Source organism: Parasteatoda tepidariorum, chromosome 2 (genome assembly GCF_982258835.1).
Source record: "Parasteatoda tepidariorum strain Cologne lab strain chromosome 2, Ptep-v5.0, whole genome shotgun sequence".
NCBI classification, from domain to species: domain Eukaryota; kingdom Metazoa; phylum Arthropoda; class Arachnida; order Araneae; family Theridiidae; genus Parasteatoda; species Parasteatoda tepidariorum.
The window spans coordinates 59,292,991-59,315,157 of NC_141756.1; the positions used below are offsets into that span (position 1 = coordinate 59,292,991).

Below are 22,167 nucleotides of genomic sequence, written 5' to 3' on the forward strand. Positions count from 1 at the left end.
TTACCACATTGTTTTCCTTCATCGCTGTAGTCTCCACAATCATTTGAACCATCACACATTTTTGATTTTGGAATACACTTGCTGTTTGAACACTTAAATTCATCAGCTTTACAGTGGACGGAAGCTACAAAATAGATATAAAGTTTTCATCAAGATCTTTAAAATTAGTTTATTTAAAAAAAGTTGTCTCATTTGAGCACTTAAAGTTTCACTTGACTAAGTGGGAAAAAAATAAATAATAATAAATAAATAAAAATCAAATAGTAATTTGAAAATGCATAAAAACTTGATGACTTGCATAATTAACTTTTATACGACAAAAAAGAAGGATGAAAAGAACATATTTACTTATTTAAAATGTCTTAAAATTTTGGTTTCAACATACTCTTTTCTTCTCAGTGCAAACAATAAATTTACGACATTTATAACAAGTTGCTGTTCACTACCTGTAAGTTCGTATGGACGCAGAAACCTCCTTATTGTTTCAAAGGCTCCAAGGCTTTCCGTAAGTGTTTTTACTGATTTCAGTCAAGTTCACTTTCTCCAACTTTATTAGCCACTTATTAAACTTCTGCAACTATTTCTTGAACTGACAACAGAACACGGTTGAATATTTTTACCAACTGATGCATAAACATCAAACATGATGTTCGAGTCCTTTTCCCAAATTGCAACAAATCCTCATTTTCCTTTTCCTCATTAGCATTAGGAGTTACTGTTTTTTTTCCCTCAAAATAAATTAACTGCAATACCTTTGGAAAATATCAGTAGAATTTCTGAGCAAGAAGCAGGAATGTGTTAGTTTCAAAAACTATCTAATCGGATATTTTTAAAAGTAGAAAAATATTATTTGCTAAGGTAGCTTTCAAACAAAATGATATATAAAGGAAAAATGAAAGATGTGGGAACCATGGATCAAGGTACGACTGTATTAACAAAAAACTAAAATAGTTGATTTTTTTTAAAATTTTATGAAAAGACATTATAAAACATACGTCAAAAATAATTACTACTATGAAAGATTAATATGTAACAGCTTTAATTGTTAAAAAATAAAATAATTCTATATAATGTTGTACATTATTTAAAAGAAGTATAACTAAATGCTAACATAAAAGAAAACTTTAACAGGCTTTATACTTACAGTTACTATCTCAGTTTTTTTTATTATTTTGTTTAAAAATAAAATAATTTAATATATTATATATTATAGAGTTTTTTAAATGAATATAAGTATATGCAAAAATAAAACTTTTAACAGGCTTTATACTTACAGTCACTTTCACTGCATGTACCATTGGCCAGAAGAGCACTACCATTTGAACAGGAACAAATCTCAGAGCCATTGTTCAATTTAGTTTTGATTGCCCATTCTGGACATAAACAAACATGAGAGCCATCAGGATAGGCAACACAAAAATGACTACAATTACCATTAAATGGACCACTACAAGGCCCTGAGCCTATAAGAAAGCAAATACATTAACATAAAACTGTAAGTTTCAAGATAATTACTAAGATACTTAAGATTATTTGAATTTATTGCACACCTTTTTGTAGTGATGGGGCGAATATCTTCATATCCATGGCTCTATGAGTTGTTCTAGACAGTGTATTTATTCCAGAGCCATCATGTTTACTAGCCATTACAATAGCTTCCTTAGTCCAATCATCAAAATAAATCCAATCCTATGAGAAAAATAAATAAATATTTAAGCATATTTTTTGAATTTTATTAATTTAACATGAAATAATTATAAAAAAAATATAATTTTAATAAATGTTAATTAATTGTCCAGCATTTTTATAAATAGCAAATTTGCTGAGATTGCAATGTTTCCCCCCCTTAGATAGCATTTTTCTATAACATAAAACATGAGAGAAATTAGTCTGCCTAGCAGAAAAGCAAGTTCGTTAAGTGCAATTTTCTACGACTTTTATAGGATTTTTTTCTATGACTCATCTAATCAAGTAAAGAAAGAGAAAGGAATGCTGAAAGAATCTTAATCAAAAAAGAATTAACAATTTTAAAAAAGAACCTTTTACAACATATGTAAAGGACAATGTGAATGTCATTTATATAAGTCTGTTATTGCTACTTGAGAACCATGTTAAGCTAAAGGGCGCATGTTGAAATGGTAAAAACTATTATCGTAAGATATACAAAACAAGTAAAGTTACAATAATCTAAAGATGGATTTGTGTCAGCATCAACTATGTGTTTTTATGTACTAGCATCATCACTTTCCAATTACACTAGTGCAAAAAACAGTTTAATTCGAGTTAGCATCAATCCCAATCAATTTGGATTATTAGGACAAATTTATTGAATATTTCTTTTTCTGCAAATTAGAAGTAGGATACTTCAAAGATGAATAAATTAAACTTTCAAAGGTGCATTTTTATGCAAGTAGTGCATGGATATTAAAAAAAGCTATTTAAATTTGGAAAATATAAAATGATGCAGAGAAAAGTTTGTCATTATGGCCGAACTATTTTAAATAATTGAAATAACTAGGTAGTGATTTCATATACAGTATAACAATATATAATATGCAATGCTTTAACTGCATCAGGGTGCGTAGCCAAATCTTTGAATCAAAAATAAGCACTTTTTAAAAACTTTTCAAGCACTTTACAAAAGTTTTTAAGCACTCAAAAAATGCATATTCAATCAATGATATTATTGAAAAACAAAAACTTTTTATAAACAGTTTTAGCGTTAAAAAAAAAAAAAAGAAACGGGCATAAATCGAAACAATCAGTACTTTCCCACATCACCGAGTGAATTCAACTTGACCCTGAACTCAGAACAAAAGTACCCTTACCCCCTACGTCAAAAAAAGTGTTAGAAGTAAAATAAAATAAACAAGAACAAAATTAAAATAAATTAAAAAGAAAAACATTTCATGAGGATCTGATATTCTCTATCCGAATTGGAGCACTCGGGTTTCGGTTTCAAGTGTGCGCGCATGCACAAGTCATAACGTGGGTACGACATGAAGTCTGCGTGAATGATTACGTAGCTAACTCCCCATTTTTCGTGAAATGCATGGGATCCACCAGACATCACTGAAGGGAGAAAAAAAATTATTCGGAAAAAAAGCACTTTTTAAAAATGCCAGCTGAAAAAAGCACTTTTAAAAGCGAAATCCCCAAAAAAGCACCTTTAAGTACTTTTTACAAACGCTACGCACCCTGTGCATTACTATGGATTTTGAAGTCCTATCAAACATATTCAGTAATAACAAGAAATAATAAAATACATTTTATTTTAGTTTGGGGGTAGAGTCTCATAATTGATTGGTATTACATCTTTTAAGAATGTTCAAAGACTAAAAGAGAAAGATTTAACCTTGACAACAAATAAATCTCTTCAAAATATCAGGGTTGGAGTGGATGGAATATTTATAAGTGATTAACAACATTTCATTTCATGACACCACAGCAAGTCAAGAGTTAATTATATTTAATAATACATTATTTCTGAGAAAAAACTTTTAATGACCATAGATCAAAATTAAAGAATATTTTTACAGATAACCCATTTTCAGATAATGTCACATATTTTATTAGTTTTTAATACTTAATTATTTCATTATATATGTGTAAACATGCCACAGATATATAGGGTTTGGCAAAATAAAGGAAAAATTTCCATACTAACACATTTTTTGATCTTTCTCAAAAAATACTAAAAAGAATCATTTTATAAATTTAGAAATGTTTAGATCATGTGATTTCTCATATATATATATATATATATATATATATATATATATATATATATATATATATACACGAGGTATGATCAAAAAGTATCCGACCTTAATTTTTATTGGTCAAACAAACGCAGCTATGGGGGTGGGGCTCGATGTGTGGTTGTGAGCATGCCTAGTGCGCATGCTCATTTTTTTCTACAGCTCCAATACAAGTCAGTCGGCGTCAGGCCATTCATGATTGAACAGGTGCAAGTGAGTGTCGTCGGATTTTATTTTTTTAAAAATGTCAGAAAAAGTCGAACAGCGTTATTGCATAAAATTTTGCTTTAATCTTGGTGATTCGCAAGTGGAAACAATTCGCAAGATTAAACAAGTGTTTGGAAATGAAGCAATGGGCACCACACAGATAAAGGAGTGGTACAACCGCTTCAAAGATGGCCGCTTATCAGTTGAAAGTGAACCACGCTCAGGGAGGCCCTCAACATCGAAAAATGATGCCATCATTGATCAAGTGAGGAACCTGGTGATGCAGAACCGCCGAATCACGATCAGAGAGCTTGTAGACGAGGTGAGTATTAGTTTTGGTTCCATTCAATCAATTTTGACTGACGACTTGGGCCTCAGGAGAGTCTCAGCAAAGTTTGTACCAAAGCTGCTAACATTTGAGCAAAAAAACCTTCGTCTGGAGATCGCACAAGACATGCTGGAAACAGTGAACAGTGATACCGACTTTATGAACACAGTGATTACAGGTGACGAGTCATGGGTTTATGGATATGACCCAGAAACCAAGCGCCAGTCAACACAGTGGAAGCATCCTTCATCCCCGAGGCCTAAAAAAGCAAGGCAAGTTCGCAGCAATGTCAAGGTCATGCTAACAGCCTTTTTTGACTCCAGTGGCTTAGTACATCACGAGTACGCACCACACGGTACTACAATCACCAAGGAGTACTACCAAGAGGTTCTGCGTCGCCTTCGTGACGCAGTGAGGCGCAAGCGCCCGGATCTGTGGGCAACAAGCAGTTGGAAGCTCCATCATGATAACACTCCCGCACATTCTTCCCATTTAATTCAGAACTTCTTGACAAAACACAGCACACCAGTGGTTCGTCAACCTCCCTACTCTCCTGACATGGCTCCCTGCAATTTTTGGCTTTTCCCAAAGCTGAAAATGCCACTAAAAGGGACCAGATTTCAGACCAGAGAAGACATTATGCAGAATGCGACAGACCATCTGAGAGCCATACCAAAGGAGGACTTCCAGCGATGCTTTCAACAGTGGCAGAAGCGTTGGGAGAAGTGTGTGGCAGCCCAAGGGGACTACTTTGAAGGGGATTTGTATTAAATAATTATATCATAATAAACGTTTATTTTATGAACAAAAGTCGGATACTTTTTGATCACACCTCGTATATATATTAATGAAGTTTAAAGCTTTTAGAGGTTTGAGGAACTTACAATAAACTACAAATAGAAAAATAATTCAAAATAAAAATAATATTTTTAAAAACCACGTTTTTGTAGTGGAGAATAATAATTAAAAAAGAATTGAAAAACGAAAAACGTGGGGCGCATGAAATACATAACAGTAATGTTATATTAGTGTGTGTATGTGTGCTCTTGAGAATATGTGTATGTATATCTATAATTGTAATTGTATCTGAATGTGGATGTGGTTGTGCATGTGTATGAGTAAGAAAATGTGTATATGCACTGTTATGTATTTCATGCACCCCACGTTTTTCATTTTTAAATTTTTTTAAATTATTATTCTCCACTACAAAAACATGGTTTTTAAAAATATTATTTTTTATTTTGAATTATTTTATTTTAAATCATAATTTCTTTAATTTTTATTTTATATTTTTTAAAAATTATTAATTTTTAGTTATTATTCTTCACTACAAAAAACGTGGTTTTTAGAAACATATTTTTTTATTTAGATTATTTTTCTTAGTCAAGAGTAGTCAAGACTACTACAAGACCACTACTAAAATAATAGAACTTTCATTTTGAATTAGGGATACAAAAATCTTTATAGAAAAACAATACTTTTACAACTTTCATTAGTTTTATGCTGATGACAACCAAAGCAATCTGGAAATGAATGCGGAAAAACTGGATCCTACCACGTGATTTTTCAGCCAATAAAAATACTCCGACAATAAAAATCTTTTCACCTGACTTGTAATACTAATTTGAAATAATGGAATCGACAACAAAAGACAATCTCGAAAATATATATTTTTTAATTTTAATTTATTTTACTTTGTATGTTTTTTTTCTCCTCATTTTCATGCATTGTCATCCAATTCTAAACTATGTGCCAAATTTGAAGTTTGTAGCTAGTCGGGAAGTTAGTTTAAAATCGATTACAAAATTCCACCCGGACAGACATACACGAAGGCAAGTTTATATAAACGTGGTAAAATAGCGTTTGGGAACACCTTATACCAAAGAATGGAAGAATAAATTTGTAGCTTGTAACAATTACTTTGTTTATTATATGTAATAATTGTACAAAATTTCTAAAAAATAGCTTAAATATTTATAAAGATATGGACATTTATACAAAAAAAAAACTAATTTCTTTGTCTTAATTTTTTGAAGAAATTTAAAATTAATTACAAAAATTTTGCTTTAAAAGTTGATTTTTTTTTTTTGTTGAAAAATGTGCAATATATAAGTAATTAAAGTAGTTCTTTTATGCTGCACATGTGAAGTAAAAATTTCAAATTTTTTTGTAGTGTTTGGAAACTACTGACAAAAATTCCGATTTGAAAATTTCAAGCAATTTTCCAAGTGGTTTTGATACTCTTTAAAAGAAAGCTCAAATAGAATGTCTTTTCCACAAATTTCACTTTGTAGTATTAAACAAAATTTATTAAATATGACACAGGCATTGTTGAGGATCACCCTCCATAAAAGTATCATTTTTTCTGCTTATTTTTTTTCCTAATACGATTATATTTCGATATTTATAAGATATAATCATTTGTTATTTAACTTAGACTTATGATACAAAATAATATTTGAAGAAAACTCCTTATCATTGAGAATTTCTTTTAAAAAGTACAAAAACTTAGAAAATTGCTTGAAATTGTTAAGATATTCAAATCAAAATTTTTTCAGTAGTTGCCAAATACAATTTACTACAAAATTTTGTTAAAAAATATATAAATTTTTTTTCTGCACATGCGAAGTATAAAAGATTTACTTTAATTGCTTATATATTATACAGTTTTCAATGATTATTTTCAACTTTTAAAGCAAAAATTTCATAATTAATTTTTAATTACTCTAAAAATTTTGTTTAATTTTATTGAATATTTTTAAAGTTACAACAAAAAAGTGTAAGACAAAATAAAATTTGTTTTTATAAGAAACTATTATTTTATTTAGTCTTACACTTTTTTTTGGAACTATGGACATTTTTATAAAAAATGTCCATATTTCCACAATTATTTCAGCTAGGCTTATGAAATTTTGCGCGATTATTGCCTGGAATAACCAAAAAAATTGTCATTATTGCTACATTTTTTGGTATAGGGTGTTCAACAACATTATTTTCCATTCGTAATTTATTGTCGGTCCATCAAACGTATGAAGGTCCAAACTTCATTGATTATGAGAAATCACATGATCTAAACACTTCTGAAGTTATAAAATGATTCTTTAAGTATTTCTTGATAAATATGAAAAAAATGCATTAGTATAGAAGTGTTACCAAAATCACGAGGAAACTTTCACTTACTTTATATACTGCTACAGCAAAAGGGTGAGGTACTTGTTCCTTGTTTCTAATAACATATTTCATATTTTTACCATCTAATGAAGCAGAAGCAATGTAATCTAATTTTGCATCAGTCCAAAATATTAAATCATCAGCAAGATCAACAGCAACACCATTCGGCCAAGTGACTATGCTACTATCAAATAACACAGTATAATGAGAACCATCTAAATATGAACGAGATATGGAGGGCCTCGTTTCACTCCAATCTGCTAAAAATAAGTATCTGAAAAAATATATAATTAATAATTATTTATACACAAATTGTTGATTTTGCTACTAGTTGTTTTGGTAAAATACAAAAATTAAAAAATATATGATTATGTCATATTTTGGACAATTTCTAGCATAAAAACTAATAAATAAAGAAAAATATTTATTTTTTTCCAATGCACTGAACTGTTTAGGTTGAAAAAAATTAGTTTAAATGTCTCATCTCTATACATAGGATGTCCTGAAACTCAAGCAAAAGGTAATTTTGATTGTAAACATAGATTTTAAATAAAAAAAGATGAAAATCACCTCTGGTATTACTAGAAATGTGTTAAATTTTTAATGAACAATTTATTTAAAAATGATCATATTCTTGTAGACAAGAGTGTACATTTTCATCTGTTAAGACATGGGTTGTTATTTCTTTTAACGTAAGTTTTTGACTCTAAAGGCCAAAGAAAAGGTCATAAGGCATTAAATAGCATAAACAAGGAATGACTCAACAATGCTCAAAATTTTATTTAACAATAAAATTACCTTACTCTTTTAAATAGTGTTTCTATTTTAACCCCTTCCGGTAAAATGATGAGAAGAGCTTGTTTTTAGTATGGTCAAGTTTTTAATCTTTTACAACAAATTACAATTATATTCAGATCATTAACATAATTTTAATTAACAATATGTAATAATTACAAAAAGAAACAAGTTTCATTTTAACAAAATTTAAATGTTTATTTCATGTACAATTTTTCATAACTAAATCTAACCAGAAGAGGTAAATAACCCTATGCTAAAGCTGCTTTACAATGGTATAATTATATATTTACCCTTTAATAGGTTGGACAGCGATTCCTCTAGGTTTGTCAACATGGGTTCCATTGAGAATAGTTCTTCTCAGTTGTCTTGATGATGGATTAGCTTTTACAATTTCTACAGCTGATCTTTCTCTATCAGAAAAGTATATATTGTTGCTGATCCAATCTAAAGCTAATCCTTCAACAGATTTCATATTAGATTCAGCAATAACTTCATTTGCTTGATCAGGATGAGAACAACGCCGCTGTAAATATTTAGACATTTGAACTTAGCACTTTTGATAGTAATGATATAAAATAGCATACACAGTAGGTATACTATCAAAAGTAACTGAGTTAATAGATAGAAAAATGAGATAATGTGCTCAAATTTATTATATGCCAATTAATATTTTTGGGGAAAAAACAACTTAAATTAATACATATAGCTAATCATACACCTTATTATCACTTTGTTGGCCAGCAATTTTACGCAGAAAGTATGTCATAGGCTATTATTTTGCAATTGAATATGGAAACAAAATAAAATATTCTAAATAAACTCCAATAAATTTTATTTATGCTGAAAGAAATGAAATTAAACTTAGTAATATTGCATATTGCTGTTCTGGGTATCATGAATTGAAATAGATAATGCAAGTGCAAAAACGAGTTAACTTGTGTTAACATGGACCAATGATGTTTAAGTCTTCTATGTCAAAATCTGAAAAGCTATCAGTGCTTATTACTAGTTGGATCTACTGTATTACACATTTGACTAGGTCATTTTTAGCAATATACACAATAATAATAGTTATTAAATGAAAATAATAATAGTTGTTAAATGAAAAAAAAAAGTACTTTTGAAATATAGTTTGCGACTTATATTTACATATTTTGTATGAAATCAGTATCATAATAATAATACACAAATACATTTTACAAAATAAACTTGTAGAAAAAAGTCATAACAATAACAAAATGCAAATCAATACTTGATTTTACCTTTAAAATTTAATTGAACTTCAATACCTCAAAATTGAAGGCAGATAAAAAAATTCAAAATATCAAACATCACATTCAAATTATAAAATCACTTATTATAAAAAAAATTTATTCATTTATTTTTTTGGTGGGGGAGGACACAAAAAAAAAATCTAGTTCCATATTTACCATAGTACCAATACATATTACAATTACCAAAATCAAACAGCAATAACGGTTTGGCCAATTTTTTACGTCTTCCCATAAAGGAAAAGTACCAATGAAACCCAGATTTGACTGTATTTATTAAATGCGATAAATGTGTTTGATTTAGTGGAATAAAATAAACTCCAGAAAACATATAAGGAATAAAATGAAAAGATAACAATGCAACAAATATATATATACATACAAATATTTTTTCTTCATTAGTATCTTGCCAGTAAATGCAATGATTTCCATAATGATAATCAAGCGCAACAACATTGTGTACACTTTCTAAAGGAACCTCCATCAGGTGAGGTGTCACAGAATTAATATCCAACCTACTAATCTTTTGTAATTCAGCAACAAGTAAAAACTCTGCATTATCTACAAATATGAATAAATAAGTTTAATATGTAAGTCAGTTTATATATTAAGAGATGGCTAATTTTTAAAAGTTTAAAAATATATAAAAATCTGATTAAAATGCTTCTGTAAAATTTGGCAAAGATCAGCTTTTAATGCTACCGTTAGGTACATAATATCAAAAGAAAGATAACTTTTTTTTGATAAGTACCACTCAAAATAAGCATGATAGAATAAAAAAAAAACGATTTTACAATGAAGAGACAATTAGAAGTTATAATTTTACATGAGTTTTTTTTAAAATGAATATGAATACAATTATTTTTATGTATTCGCATATGAATCACAAGAAGAAAAACAAAACAATTGATACACTTTGTCATAAGAAATCTTTTAATTTTTTTGCCTTGAAAATATGAAAGTACACTCACAACATTATCACTTTTTTGAGTGAAATGTTGCTAAACTTATATAGTTGAGAATAATATTTAAGCATGTTTGAATGCTTTGTTTAAAAAAGCACATTTTAACTGAATTTTATATTTTCTACTAAAGAAACATTCATTTATCAACATTATTAAGTTTATATTTACCTTCAATAGGACAGAACTTTTTTTCTGGTTCATACAAGAAATCATTTCCTCCCTTACAAGTATCACCAGGTACTTTTCGATACCTGAAATAAAAAGTATGGTTAATATTTTAAAAATATAGCGATAAAATAATTTTGATACTTTAAATGATGATTATAACAATGGTGATCATACATCAAACAATATACACAATCTTTTAGAGTACATAACACACTATACATCAGACATTAAATTATCAAATTTTAAAAAAAGTTGTTCCTTAGAAAATGATTTCTCAAGGTCTATTTGTCTGATTTTGTTGAAATTTTGTATTTTGCCATTGGAAATTCTGTTATTTAATGTGATGTAAAAATTTGTATACCATAGAATATTAAATTCTTTTCAAAATTCAGTGCAAAAATTTTTCAATTCACTTGAAATGGTTTAACGGCATGGTAAAATAAGCAAAAAGTAAAATTAATATTAATGGGTTAAAACTTTTAACCACTCTCTTGACCAAATTATCGGAACTATATTTTTCAGATTGTGGCTACACCCCATGTTTTGATGGTCAAGGATCCAAATCTGTTTTCAGTTTCTGTAACAAGTAGGTTTTTACAAGATAAGATAGGGTTATTAACCCCATGCTCAAACCCTAATCCGGAGGGCTAGGGTGTTACTCTTAGCCTGGTGTCTAAGAGCATCCAGTTTTACGAGTATGCATCCTGGTCTCTAAAAGTATGCAGAAATCCTTAGAAAAGCAAAACAGAATCTAATTGAAATGGAAATTTAAAACCACAAGTGGAAATAGATCAGTCACGCTTTAAGTAAACCTGAATAATTTTTAAGTAAAACAAGTTTTTGATTGGAACCCTGAGGGGAATAGGAAAAAGAGGAAGATCTTAAAATATTTGGCACAGAACAGTTGTAAAAGTGAATAGAAAAATAATAGAAAAGACATTGTGAGAGGCAAAATATCTAATAGAAGTTCTACGCTCCAATTCAGACAGAAGGGTAATGTGCATGTATCTGAACCTGTCAATAAAAAAATACTCATAGAAACTACATTTCGCGTCGGATTTTGTAACTTAAAATAATATCTGCAGTAATTAATTATCAACAAATAAACTTAGTCAGTTAAGCTTTATGGGTTGAATATAATTTTTTGCATAATAAAAGGCTTACCCTTTAGTGTAATTGTAAAGACCACCTGATTGACATGATTGTGGAATAGCATGTGGATCAACTTCACTTTCATTATCTCGGACACAATGACCATCAGATTCTTCTTTAAAACCAAAATCACTGAAGGAGAATAAAGAAATTCCATCAATTTGCAAAAAATTCAACAAAAAAAAAATTATAGAAAAATAAAGTTATCAATGCTTTGTAAAAATGTTTTAAAATGACAAAAACTAAACTGCTGGAGTACACTAGCCACTCCTCTTTTAAAATCATCTCATTTAACTACAATGATGATTGATTTTTAGAAATAAAAATATGGGGATTCAGCAGATGTTACCTTGTTATGAATTATTTGGTCTAATCTACTAAATTCAAAATGCAAACAGAACATTTTTAAATATTATATTAAAAAACTGCAAAAAGCAAGGCAGCCTTGCGAACTATTTCCTCACCATCTTTCTAATATATAATAGTGTTTTTACTTTCTTATTGATTTGGTTTACCTCTACTGGCCAAAGGCAGATGCAATTTTCATACACCTTTTATTTTCATGAATGTAAAATAAACTACACACAAAAGAGTGAAATTTTAGCTGTACATATTTTCTGCAACAATAAATATGATTAGGTCAGGCTTAAAAAATGGAAAATATACCATTCATAGTCTTCTCTATCACATGGACAATTTTCAGTTTTTATCGGTCGCTCATAATCTTGTCCATTATAGCATGATGTATGAGAAATTCTTCGCTCATATATTTCTTCTTTACCTAGTAAACAAGTGCGGTTTGGAGCATGGGGACTCCACATTTTATAATCTTCAGACTGACAATCATGTTCTGAAAAATTATTAACAAATTAAATTAATGTAAGACACATACACAAATAGTTAAGCTTAAGCAGTATGTCATAACTATCAAGTAATAATATGTTAATAATGATAAGAACTAAATTAATATTTAAAATAAGTAATGTAATAAAAAGAGAATGAAGGCTTGATTTGAAGTAACACAAAATTCCTAATCATTCGTAAATTTTTTTTATAAATTTAACCATATTAAATTGAATTAAATTATTAGAAAATAAATGAAATAAATTTTCACATATGGCTCCATTATCATTTACTTACGAGATTAAATAAAAATGTAGTAACTATGCGAATAGAAATGAGAAAAAGTTTTCCCTTTATATTATCTATTTTAGTTTTTAGAAATCATATGGATTTTAAATTACTTGAATTACCAGTTCAACCCCTTCCTTCTCACTCCCGTGAAAATGCCGGGGTGAGATTTTGCCCGCTATTTCTCGCTCCCGTGATATTGACGGGCTGGAGTGTTCAGTAGTAACACGTCAATAAGAATAAAATTAATTCATTTCTTTTGCCCAGAAGACATTTTATTTCTCATTTTACACACCTGATGGCAGTACCAGGATATTTTTAAGGTAATTGTAGATAGTTTATTTTAAACTAGTTGCAGCACTAATCAAATACGTAATACAAAAACAAAAGCCAAAAAAAAAAAAAAAATAGGCACTTTTATGATCGTTTTCTTGAAAATTAACCGATTGTAAAGTGGTAAAATCTTAGACTTACTAATATCTGGTGATTGTGAGCCCAACTCAAAAATTCTGAAAATTTCTTGAGTGAAATCATTAGTGATGCATTTCACACAAATTAATCTCATTATAAATTTAAATCAATGATACTTTCAAAACATGAAATTCTAAATAAATTATATACAGCACAATTAAAATGAATAAATATGTATCAGTTTACTTTTATCTCTAATCACATTTAGTATTGTACCAGAAAAAATATTTACAAATGAAAGAGATGTCAAGTATAAATTCTAGTTTTAATATTTTTAAATAATATATAGGAGAATTTTTATACATAAATGTGATCAATGATTTCTTGAAACTTCTGGAGCTTGGATTTCTGGATAGCGTTAAGCAAAAAATTTGGATTTTTTCTGGAGCACAATCCTCTCCATAATATGCTGTGGTATTTACAATATATCACATAAAATTAGCACTGTATCGCAAAAGTGTCAACAGATCTTTATTCCTGCTAAAAATACATAGTGAATTAAAGAGTTTTTGTAACTTGAAATCCTTTTCATGTTTTCAACAAAACATATAGCCTACTATATTGTTTCTATTAAAAATTAATTGATATTAACAAAAATAATTAGTAAGCAAAAAATATTATTTTTAAAATAACTTACTAAACACATGGCGAAGGTCTAATTTAACCAACAGCCATTCACGATGTTCTTTATTTGAACCAAACAAAGTAAAAGTAGTTGTTTTTTCACCAGGTTCAGTCATTAAGCCATATACTCTAAATGGTTTTCCACCATTAGGTATAAATTTAACTGATTCCCAAGTTTCACCATCATCAGTTGAATACCTGTAAAAAATTTACTTTAAGCCACAGGAACTTGATTGTTAACATTTAATACAAAAAAGCCACAAATAACTTACAGAACTTCATCAGTTTCCTGATTACTGAATGATGCAACAGCAACTATGATTCCACCAAAATCTCCAACCATGTAAATATAACTTCCATACAGAACCTAAAATTAAAACTATGAATGAGCATAGAGCAACATGTTGATGCAATTATAAACACAAAATAAATATATATTATTTCATATATATTTATTTTGTGTTTATATATCATATTTATTTAGTTTGTGCTCACACCAGCAAGCACCAGGTAATAACTTCAGCGGTTTAGAGGAATCTTTTTTTAAATTTCACAATTTAATCTCTTGAAGTTAAGTTATGAAATTAAAAAGAAAAAACCTATACACTGAGTATTTGTACTATTAAAATAATTAATTTCTTAAAAAATTAACTAAAAAAATGAAGACTTAGATTTTGAACTATGCTAAATTTCACACATACAAGTATTTTTTTAAATGCAAAAAATTTACATAATGCTTAATACAATGTTAATATAAATACTCATAGGGGAGCAAAAAAAAAAGCTTAAAGTATATCAAATAACTGAACTTTTATATTTCAATAACAATTTTAATATATGAAACTAAAAAAAAAAGAAAATGTGTTAAAATTTAGAAGAAGAAAACAATTGATAAATTTTTAAAAATAGTTTTATGTCTTAGAACAGCTAAAATTCATTTAGTTTTGCTACAAATTATTTGGATCAATTTTTGCCAAAAGAAAAAAAAAGGATAATATTCCATTGATGACCATGGTATTCAGTCTAAAAACATGAATTCATAAAGTAAATTGAACATTTGAAAACATTTTTATAGTCGGCTTTAAGGTGAAGTCAAAAATTTTTTTTTGTCTTAATGATTAGAGAAAAACAGAATTTGTATTGATGCTAAAGATATATTTATGCTTATAAATGATTTGTGCTAATAAAATAAAACCTATAAGGTAATTATATTTTTAAAAAAAGAATAAAACCTACTTCACGCCAGGTAATTCCAGCATCAGATGAAACAAATATACTTGGATGGCCCTTTAAGGATTTGCCAACAACTCCTACAAAATAAGTAAGAATTTTCAAAACATAAAAATACACAGTACAGTTATTTTAGAAAAAAAAGACTAATTAAAATTTTAATAAAAAAACTTAAGAAATAGAACTATTTTTAAATATAAAAAAAATAATGCCACATAAAAAAATAGCCAATTTTCTTCATAAGCAGCAGTTTTTAAATAAAATATTTTTCTTAAAGTACATTGCATCTTATTCATATGTGACTCTTAAATTATTCAAACCCACATTAAATACACATATTTTAAAAAAATGCATACTCATGATGCAGTTCATTTACAAGTGACTATCAAATTATTAAAAAACTAAATTGTTGCACCTAAATTTTTAAAAATTCTACATAATAGAAAAAGTAACTTTACATTTATAATGAAAATTAATAGCTCTTAGTGCTAGATTTGAAATGTAATAAAGACTAGTTTTTATAAAAACTAATTAAGAAATAGAGAAAACACTTGTAATTAGATGATAATAGAGAGAGAGAAAAAAATGCTGCTGAAAGACAGATGCATCAAAAAATTTTTTATAATAAACTATTAAAAAAAATTAATAAAAACTTACAATCAAAATACGTGTTTCAATTTATATTCAAATCTGTATGATAAACTTTTCAATATTTTCAATATAATTTTTTGTTGTCTTTACATAAATTATTTTTAGTCGGAAAGATGTTACGTAAACAGCTTATGCTTGAATTATATTTCCTGAAGTTTATTTTTCCTGTTGTGAAAATGTTACATTCTGTCTCTCTATTTGATATGCGGCTTTCAATAAATTAAAAACACTTTTATAAATAATAATAATAATACCTGATGCAACAATTAAACCAACGGCAGATTCTTTGGTTAAAATGGGCACAGTACGAAATCGTTGATATAGCTGACTAAATTTCTGAGTCAAATGCAAGGAGCAACCATCACTCTAGAAAAATAAAACATGTTTTAATATCTTTATCAAATATTAATTTCAAAAACGAACAGAGCACACAAAAAAAAGCGGGACATCTTAATAATTTGATGTCTTTTTATGGAATTTTCAGGTGTTAATGAGCAATTTTATGGTACAAGTGCTATTATTAATAATTATATTTTAATTCATTTGTGCTGATGATACTATAAGTTAAAATCAGACAGAAAAACATACAATCTCCGAATAAACATTGCCCCCCCCCAATTAATTCAGGTTCTTTATCCTCCAAATAAATAGACAGTCATAATCAAAAAATTTGGCCGCAAAAATTTAGTCAGAAAAATAGATCAAAAGTCTGGGTCCTTTAATGTTACTTTCACTTTGAGTAATTCATTATATCTCAGGAATTTTTTAAGCAAGCCAAAACAATTTATTTATGCATTATGAATACTCCCTCATTCTCAGTATGATAGTTGATTAAAAATGATTCCATGGAAAAAATAATTTTAATAATTATTCATTAATTTATTAATTTATGTAATAGTTTTTACTGTTATCAAAGTTTACTAGCTTTATTTTTTTATTTTTAGTGAGCTATTAAATCGATATCACTAAAATTATATATGTTTTCAAAAAATAAATAAATAAATAAAAAATTTGTATATTTCAAAATGATGTAAAAAATTATGTAACACATAATTTAATTTTCTACAACCATTATTAAGTAAAATAATAACTATTAAAAATAACTTTTTGCACAAAATTAAATTTAATTAAGTGCAAAATGTTTTTAGTTCCCTTAAAAAGATGATTCCAAGATTTGTTGAAAAAAAAAGAAAAAGAATCAAAGTGTGAAATTAACATTACAGAGCCTAAACTTTCAATTACTCTCCTTACTAAACTATGTATGTCATATTTTCAGTTATTTTTGGCATCATTAAGCAATAAAGACTACAACCATCACAAACAATTAAGGCTACATCTTAGTACATATATATCTTGTCAATAGATCAAGAGTTATTAAATTGTTCCATTTCTTTATTTTGGGCTTTGAACTAAGGTATTTGAATCCAAAATGAGTTGAAAGGAAAGAATCTTACCATTTGGCAATTTAATGGCTGTCCATTCCGATCACTCACTGGAGGCTTCAACAGATTCCACTCTCCACCTTTGTCGAAAGTAATGACAGATATTAAATTTTCCAAGTTTGAGTTATTTCCGCTACTTTTTAGTTGAGTTGCAATGTAGACACCCCTGAGTCCACGAACTTTGTGGATATCCGCAAGGCGTTCATCACTGAAAAATTTGATTAAAGCATGCAATAAAAGATTTATTAGGCAATAAATATATATTTCAAAATGCATACAATTCACAACAGTTTAAATCTGATAGGATCAACATAAATCCCTGGCCTACTAGGAGTTTGACTTGAAATTAGTTTTCACTTTAAATTAATAACAATTGCTTTTTTGACAGAGTAATCAATTTATATATGATTATCATATTCCAGCCAAATTGACAAATTATCATCTTTCAAAAATATATTTTTTTTTTGCATTGCTGTTTACATAAGTCTTTTATTGGCATAAAAACAATTGTTGAAAGCAAAAACACCTTATAGCTCATAATAATAATTTTCAACACTGCATTAAATAAGTCAGTATGAGTCAAATTAAAAATTTATATAAACAGATACATTCAGGGTGTCTGCTACATTTTAGATTTTCAAATCCATGACTTTTCATGACTAATTCTAAGAATTTTTCATGACTTACTGAAGTTACTATTTTTTATTTTATTTCCAATGAGCTGCACAATCGGTCTTGCCGATGAGCAGACCTAGTGCGTTCTCCAGAGGTGGTATCCACTCTATCAGGACCACCACAATAGATGAGATACCGTTGGTCATGTTAATTTGGATGTCTAGTTTCTGCCACACTAGATGGCAGCACTGAGACTCTATTTGGATGCTAAAGTGCACTAGGAATTCAATTTTGCCGGAAATGCTAAGAGCCAATAAGGAACTCCAGGGATTTTTTACATGCCACATAATCATACGACATGACCGCTGAGGATTTTCTGCGACCCGAAAATCCGGTGTCAGGGCCGGGTATTGAACCCGCAGACTTGGGCTCAGAAGTCCAACGACAAACCAACTGCGCCACCCAGCCACACGCTGAGGTTACTATTTTCTCTGACAAAAACACAACAATAAATCTCCTTTATCAGCTCAAGCATGCAGCATCAACCTTTAGCCACTCCCAAAGCACTGTGGCAGAATCATGGGCAACATGGTGACATTGTCGCAGAATGCAATTGAGGTTACTATTTTCTCTGACAAAAACACAACAATAAATCTCCTTTATCAGCTCAAGCATGCAGCATCAACCTTTAACCACTCCCAAAGCACTGTGGCAGAATCATGGGCAACATGGTGACATTGTCGCAGAATGCAATTGAGTTGTTGCAGAAAGAAAAAAGGATTTTTCTTTTGGGAAGTTAAAAACTTAGTTTTTCTTTTTGGCAGAATTTTTCAAGACGAGTTTTGTTTTTTGCAGAATTATACTCCAAAGATACTTTTCTTGTTCATCGGTAAAGAAACACTCCCGATTTTTCTGTTCTCATTTGGGAATAAAAAAAAATAATAAATAAATGAAAAAATCTGAAAATGCAGAAGTTTACAATATAGTTTGCTCTGGAAATGCTTCTTTGTTCATTTTTTGAAATTTTATATTTTAATAAAATGTGACTGTGAGTGGGTATTTTGTCACAAATTCAGATATTCGGAACAATGTGAAATTGAGGAGAATTAATCCCATTTTAAAAATGAGATTTTTCAGAGACCTAAATCCAAGACTTTCCATGATTTTTTTTTATAAAAAAATAGTTAAAATCATGACAAATTTTGTTCAATACCGAAATCCATGACTTTCCAGGTGCACGGATACCTGCATTATGCATTTATATATCTACTAAATCAAATTTAGACTTAATAAAATAATGTATACCTTCCACCAAGGTTAATTTCAGACTTTGTGAAACTGATGTACAGAATATTTTCTAAGGATAAAGAGAACTTCATTCGTTGCACATCCGATATGTACAAATTGGTAGTCATTTCATCATCATGCATTACACAAACAAATACTTGATCATCTGAGACATCGTAGACATATATTTCCTTAAAATAATAATAATAATAATAAAATTATTCATATAAACAGTTAAAAGTAACTTTCAAAGCAAAACTTCAAAAAGTAAAAGCATAAATTTATTTCATGAAAATTAATGCTAATCTTTGTATTTTTCTCATTTATATGAGTTCTGGTTAATACTTTTAGAAAAATATGAGCGAATGTAAAAAAGAAGAATTGCTACTAGGATATAATCTTAAAGGTTCGATGCAAACTTTAAGCATGTTAATTAATTTGTACAGATGATATTTTAAGTTACAAAATCACTTACTTTCTCTGAATGAGCATATTTTTTCCCACATATTTTGGATTTTTGACCCTTCAATATAAAAGGGATCCACACGATGGTGTTCCCACCTTAACGTGGTGTTGTGGTTTGTGTGTGTTGTCGATCCCGAGAGCTATGCCGGCGGGAGCTTCGGCTCCTGGCAGGGTCACCCTAGCTGGACTGGTCGGAGGGGAGACATCAGACAAAGAGGAACACCCTGGTCCTCCAGGTTGGGGGTTAGGCGTGGCGCTAACAACCTCACCTTGTAAAAAAACAATTGTTGCGAGTTCTCAAAAAGCTAATATACCCGGACAGACTTCTCGGAGACGAACTGGAAAAGGATTTAAGGAACTGAGAGTAGGATCATGGAACATACGCTCTTTGTACAGGAATAAAGGACTACAAATGCTGATTGAATGGAGGATAGCAGGACAACCAAAAAGTTTTCTGTGCCAGGCCAACAGGTACAAGAAAAAGAGGACGACCAAACCTAAGATTTTTAGACTGCCTTGAAAAGGACCTACAAATTTTAAAAATAATTAACTGGAGAACCTTGGCTAAGGGAAGAATGTCTTGGCATAGGCTTGTTGAGAAGGCCAAGGCCCATCCTGGGCTGTCGTGCCAATGAGAAGAAGAATATATAAGGGATCAGTCATTTAGTTCAGTAAAGAAACTAGACAAAAATTTGGGTCCCTTGTTATTTAATTTCAATTATCGAATATTTTGGTATATCTTTTAAACTACTTAATCCTTCAAGCATTATGTCTTTGGGTAAAATTGTACAGAAACTTTCCTGACATAATTTTCATTGAATAACATGGGAAAAAGTGTTTACTTTTTTCATGCAGGAAAGCCCACATCTGAATCTGGGAAAAAAGCCAACACTAATGCAAATTAAAAAACGAAATTTCAAATTATTTTGATTAAAAATATAAATGGGAATAAAATTGTTGGGTCTTCACTAGGCATAATTATTCTTCATATTGCTACTAAAATTTATGTTCAGAGGGTCAAGAATCTCTATTCCTCAGAAAAAAGGAATGTTTACATAGTGAAAGAATCTTTTTGGGTCAGATTTTGTAACTTAAAATATTGACTCCATAAATTTAACTAAAGTTAGATTCTTGAACTATTATGATTGGATTTTAGTATGTGAAAATATGATCTAACAAGAGGTTTGATTCTTTTTAGGCGTGGTTTAGCTATTACTGAACAACAAATATTTATTAATAAGCTTCCCAATTTTAAATATTTTATAGTAAATATGATTTACTAAAATATAAACATGTTTATCTCTAAATTACAAAAACGTGAATTATCGTATTTTACCCCTGACATTTTCATAAGAAAAATTCAAATAAAATAATTAATTTTTTTTAATTTTCAGATCAACATTATTAATTTGTAGCAATAACCAATGAAAAGGTGATAGAGAAACAATATAGATTAACAATGGAATCAGTGATGAATCAAATGTGCGATTCAAAATTTCCAACATTTTTTTTTATTTTTCTAAAACAAAATGTCATTGTGTTCAGAAGCCCTCAAGCATTTTGTTGCCCCTAAGTTAAATAAATCTTTTCTTTTTATAAAAACTGTCTCTTCAGTACAACTTGTTTGATTCGGTATACCTATATCATTATGTGCCTGTTCAACAAAGATTTTTAAGATGTAAATTAAATCAACATTAAAGAAGAATTACTACCTTTCTTTCAAGATGACTAGGAAATTCAGCCATTTTGAAAGGCTGTCTGTTGATAGATACCCAAAGTTGTAACACTCCATCAGGATGTCGTGAGCCAATTAAATGCTGCATAAAAAATAGGTAAGCACAATTAGTCGGGCTAGAAAATCTAATAAAAATTAATAATTTCATTGAAATGAGACTGTACCTGTCTACGAGCAACAAACAGATATTTCTCCCACACTTCAAAATCTTCTATGTGGGTCATAAGTTCCTTAGTATTATTCCAAGTCTTGAAAAAATCAGAAGAGGATAACAATGTTGTATAATTGCGAGGCTCAATTCTTTCTACAAACACAGTATTTTGAGGGTCAACGCCTGGTATACCCCTAAAATGATAAAAAACTTCTTAGAGAAAGTTGTTATTCAAAATCTTTTTAAAAGCTCAAAATAAAAAATTATATAAATAAAAAATGTGTAAATTAGTTGGAAAAAAATGTTACAGATACCATGAACATTTTCTTGCTTTGATAAACAAATAAATAAATCTTCATGTATAGATCATGTAACATTTTAATTAGAGAAGCTTCTTTTAATTCATTTAAAAAAGGGCAAATAAAATTAATTTGTTGCAAAGGTTATCTTCTTAAAAAATTATTTGGTAAATAATTAGCAAAAGTTGTTAAATTCTTGCTTTCATTATGAGCAAAATTTCTAGTAGAAGCTTTAAAATTAAACA

The 22,167-nt window shown here is 28.9% G+C and overlaps 1 protein-coding gene across 1 annotated transcript in view; it reads right to left on the minus strand.

The window, feature by feature from the left end:
* Positions 1–22,167, minus strand: part of LOC107447726 (sortilin-related receptor) — a 59,736-nt gene that overhangs the window by 25,478 nt on the left and 12,091 nt on the right. The window contains exons 5-21 of the mRNA XM_016062727.4: positions 21,637–21,817; positions 21,450–21,554; positions 19,291–19,463; positions 17,383–17,578; positions 16,183–16,294; positions 15,284–15,357; positions 14,320–14,414; positions 14,061–14,245; positions 12,488–12,671; positions 11,834–11,953; positions 10,670–10,752; positions 9,919–10,097; positions 8,556–8,788; positions 7,477–7,741; positions 1,551–1,689; positions 1,275–1,463; positions 5–124 (exon numbers count right to left, since the gene is read on the minus strand). Coding sequence (XP_015918213.3) covers positions 5–124; positions 1,275–1,463; positions 1,551–1,689; positions 7,477–7,741; positions 8,556–8,788; positions 9,919–10,097; positions 10,670–10,752; positions 11,834–11,953; positions 12,488–12,671; positions 14,061–14,245; positions 14,320–14,414; positions 15,284–15,357; positions 16,183–16,294; positions 17,383–17,578; positions 19,291–19,463; positions 21,450–21,554; positions 21,637–21,817 — 2,633 coding nt within the window. The remainder of the gene's footprint in view (positions 1–4; positions 125–1,274; positions 1,464–1,550; positions 1,690–7,476; positions 7,742–8,555; positions 8,789–9,918; positions 10,098–10,669; positions 10,753–11,833; positions 11,954–12,487; positions 12,672–14,060; positions 14,246–14,319; positions 14,415–15,283; positions 15,358–16,182; positions 16,295–17,382; positions 17,579–19,290; positions 19,464–21,449; positions 21,555–21,636; positions 21,818–22,167) is intronic.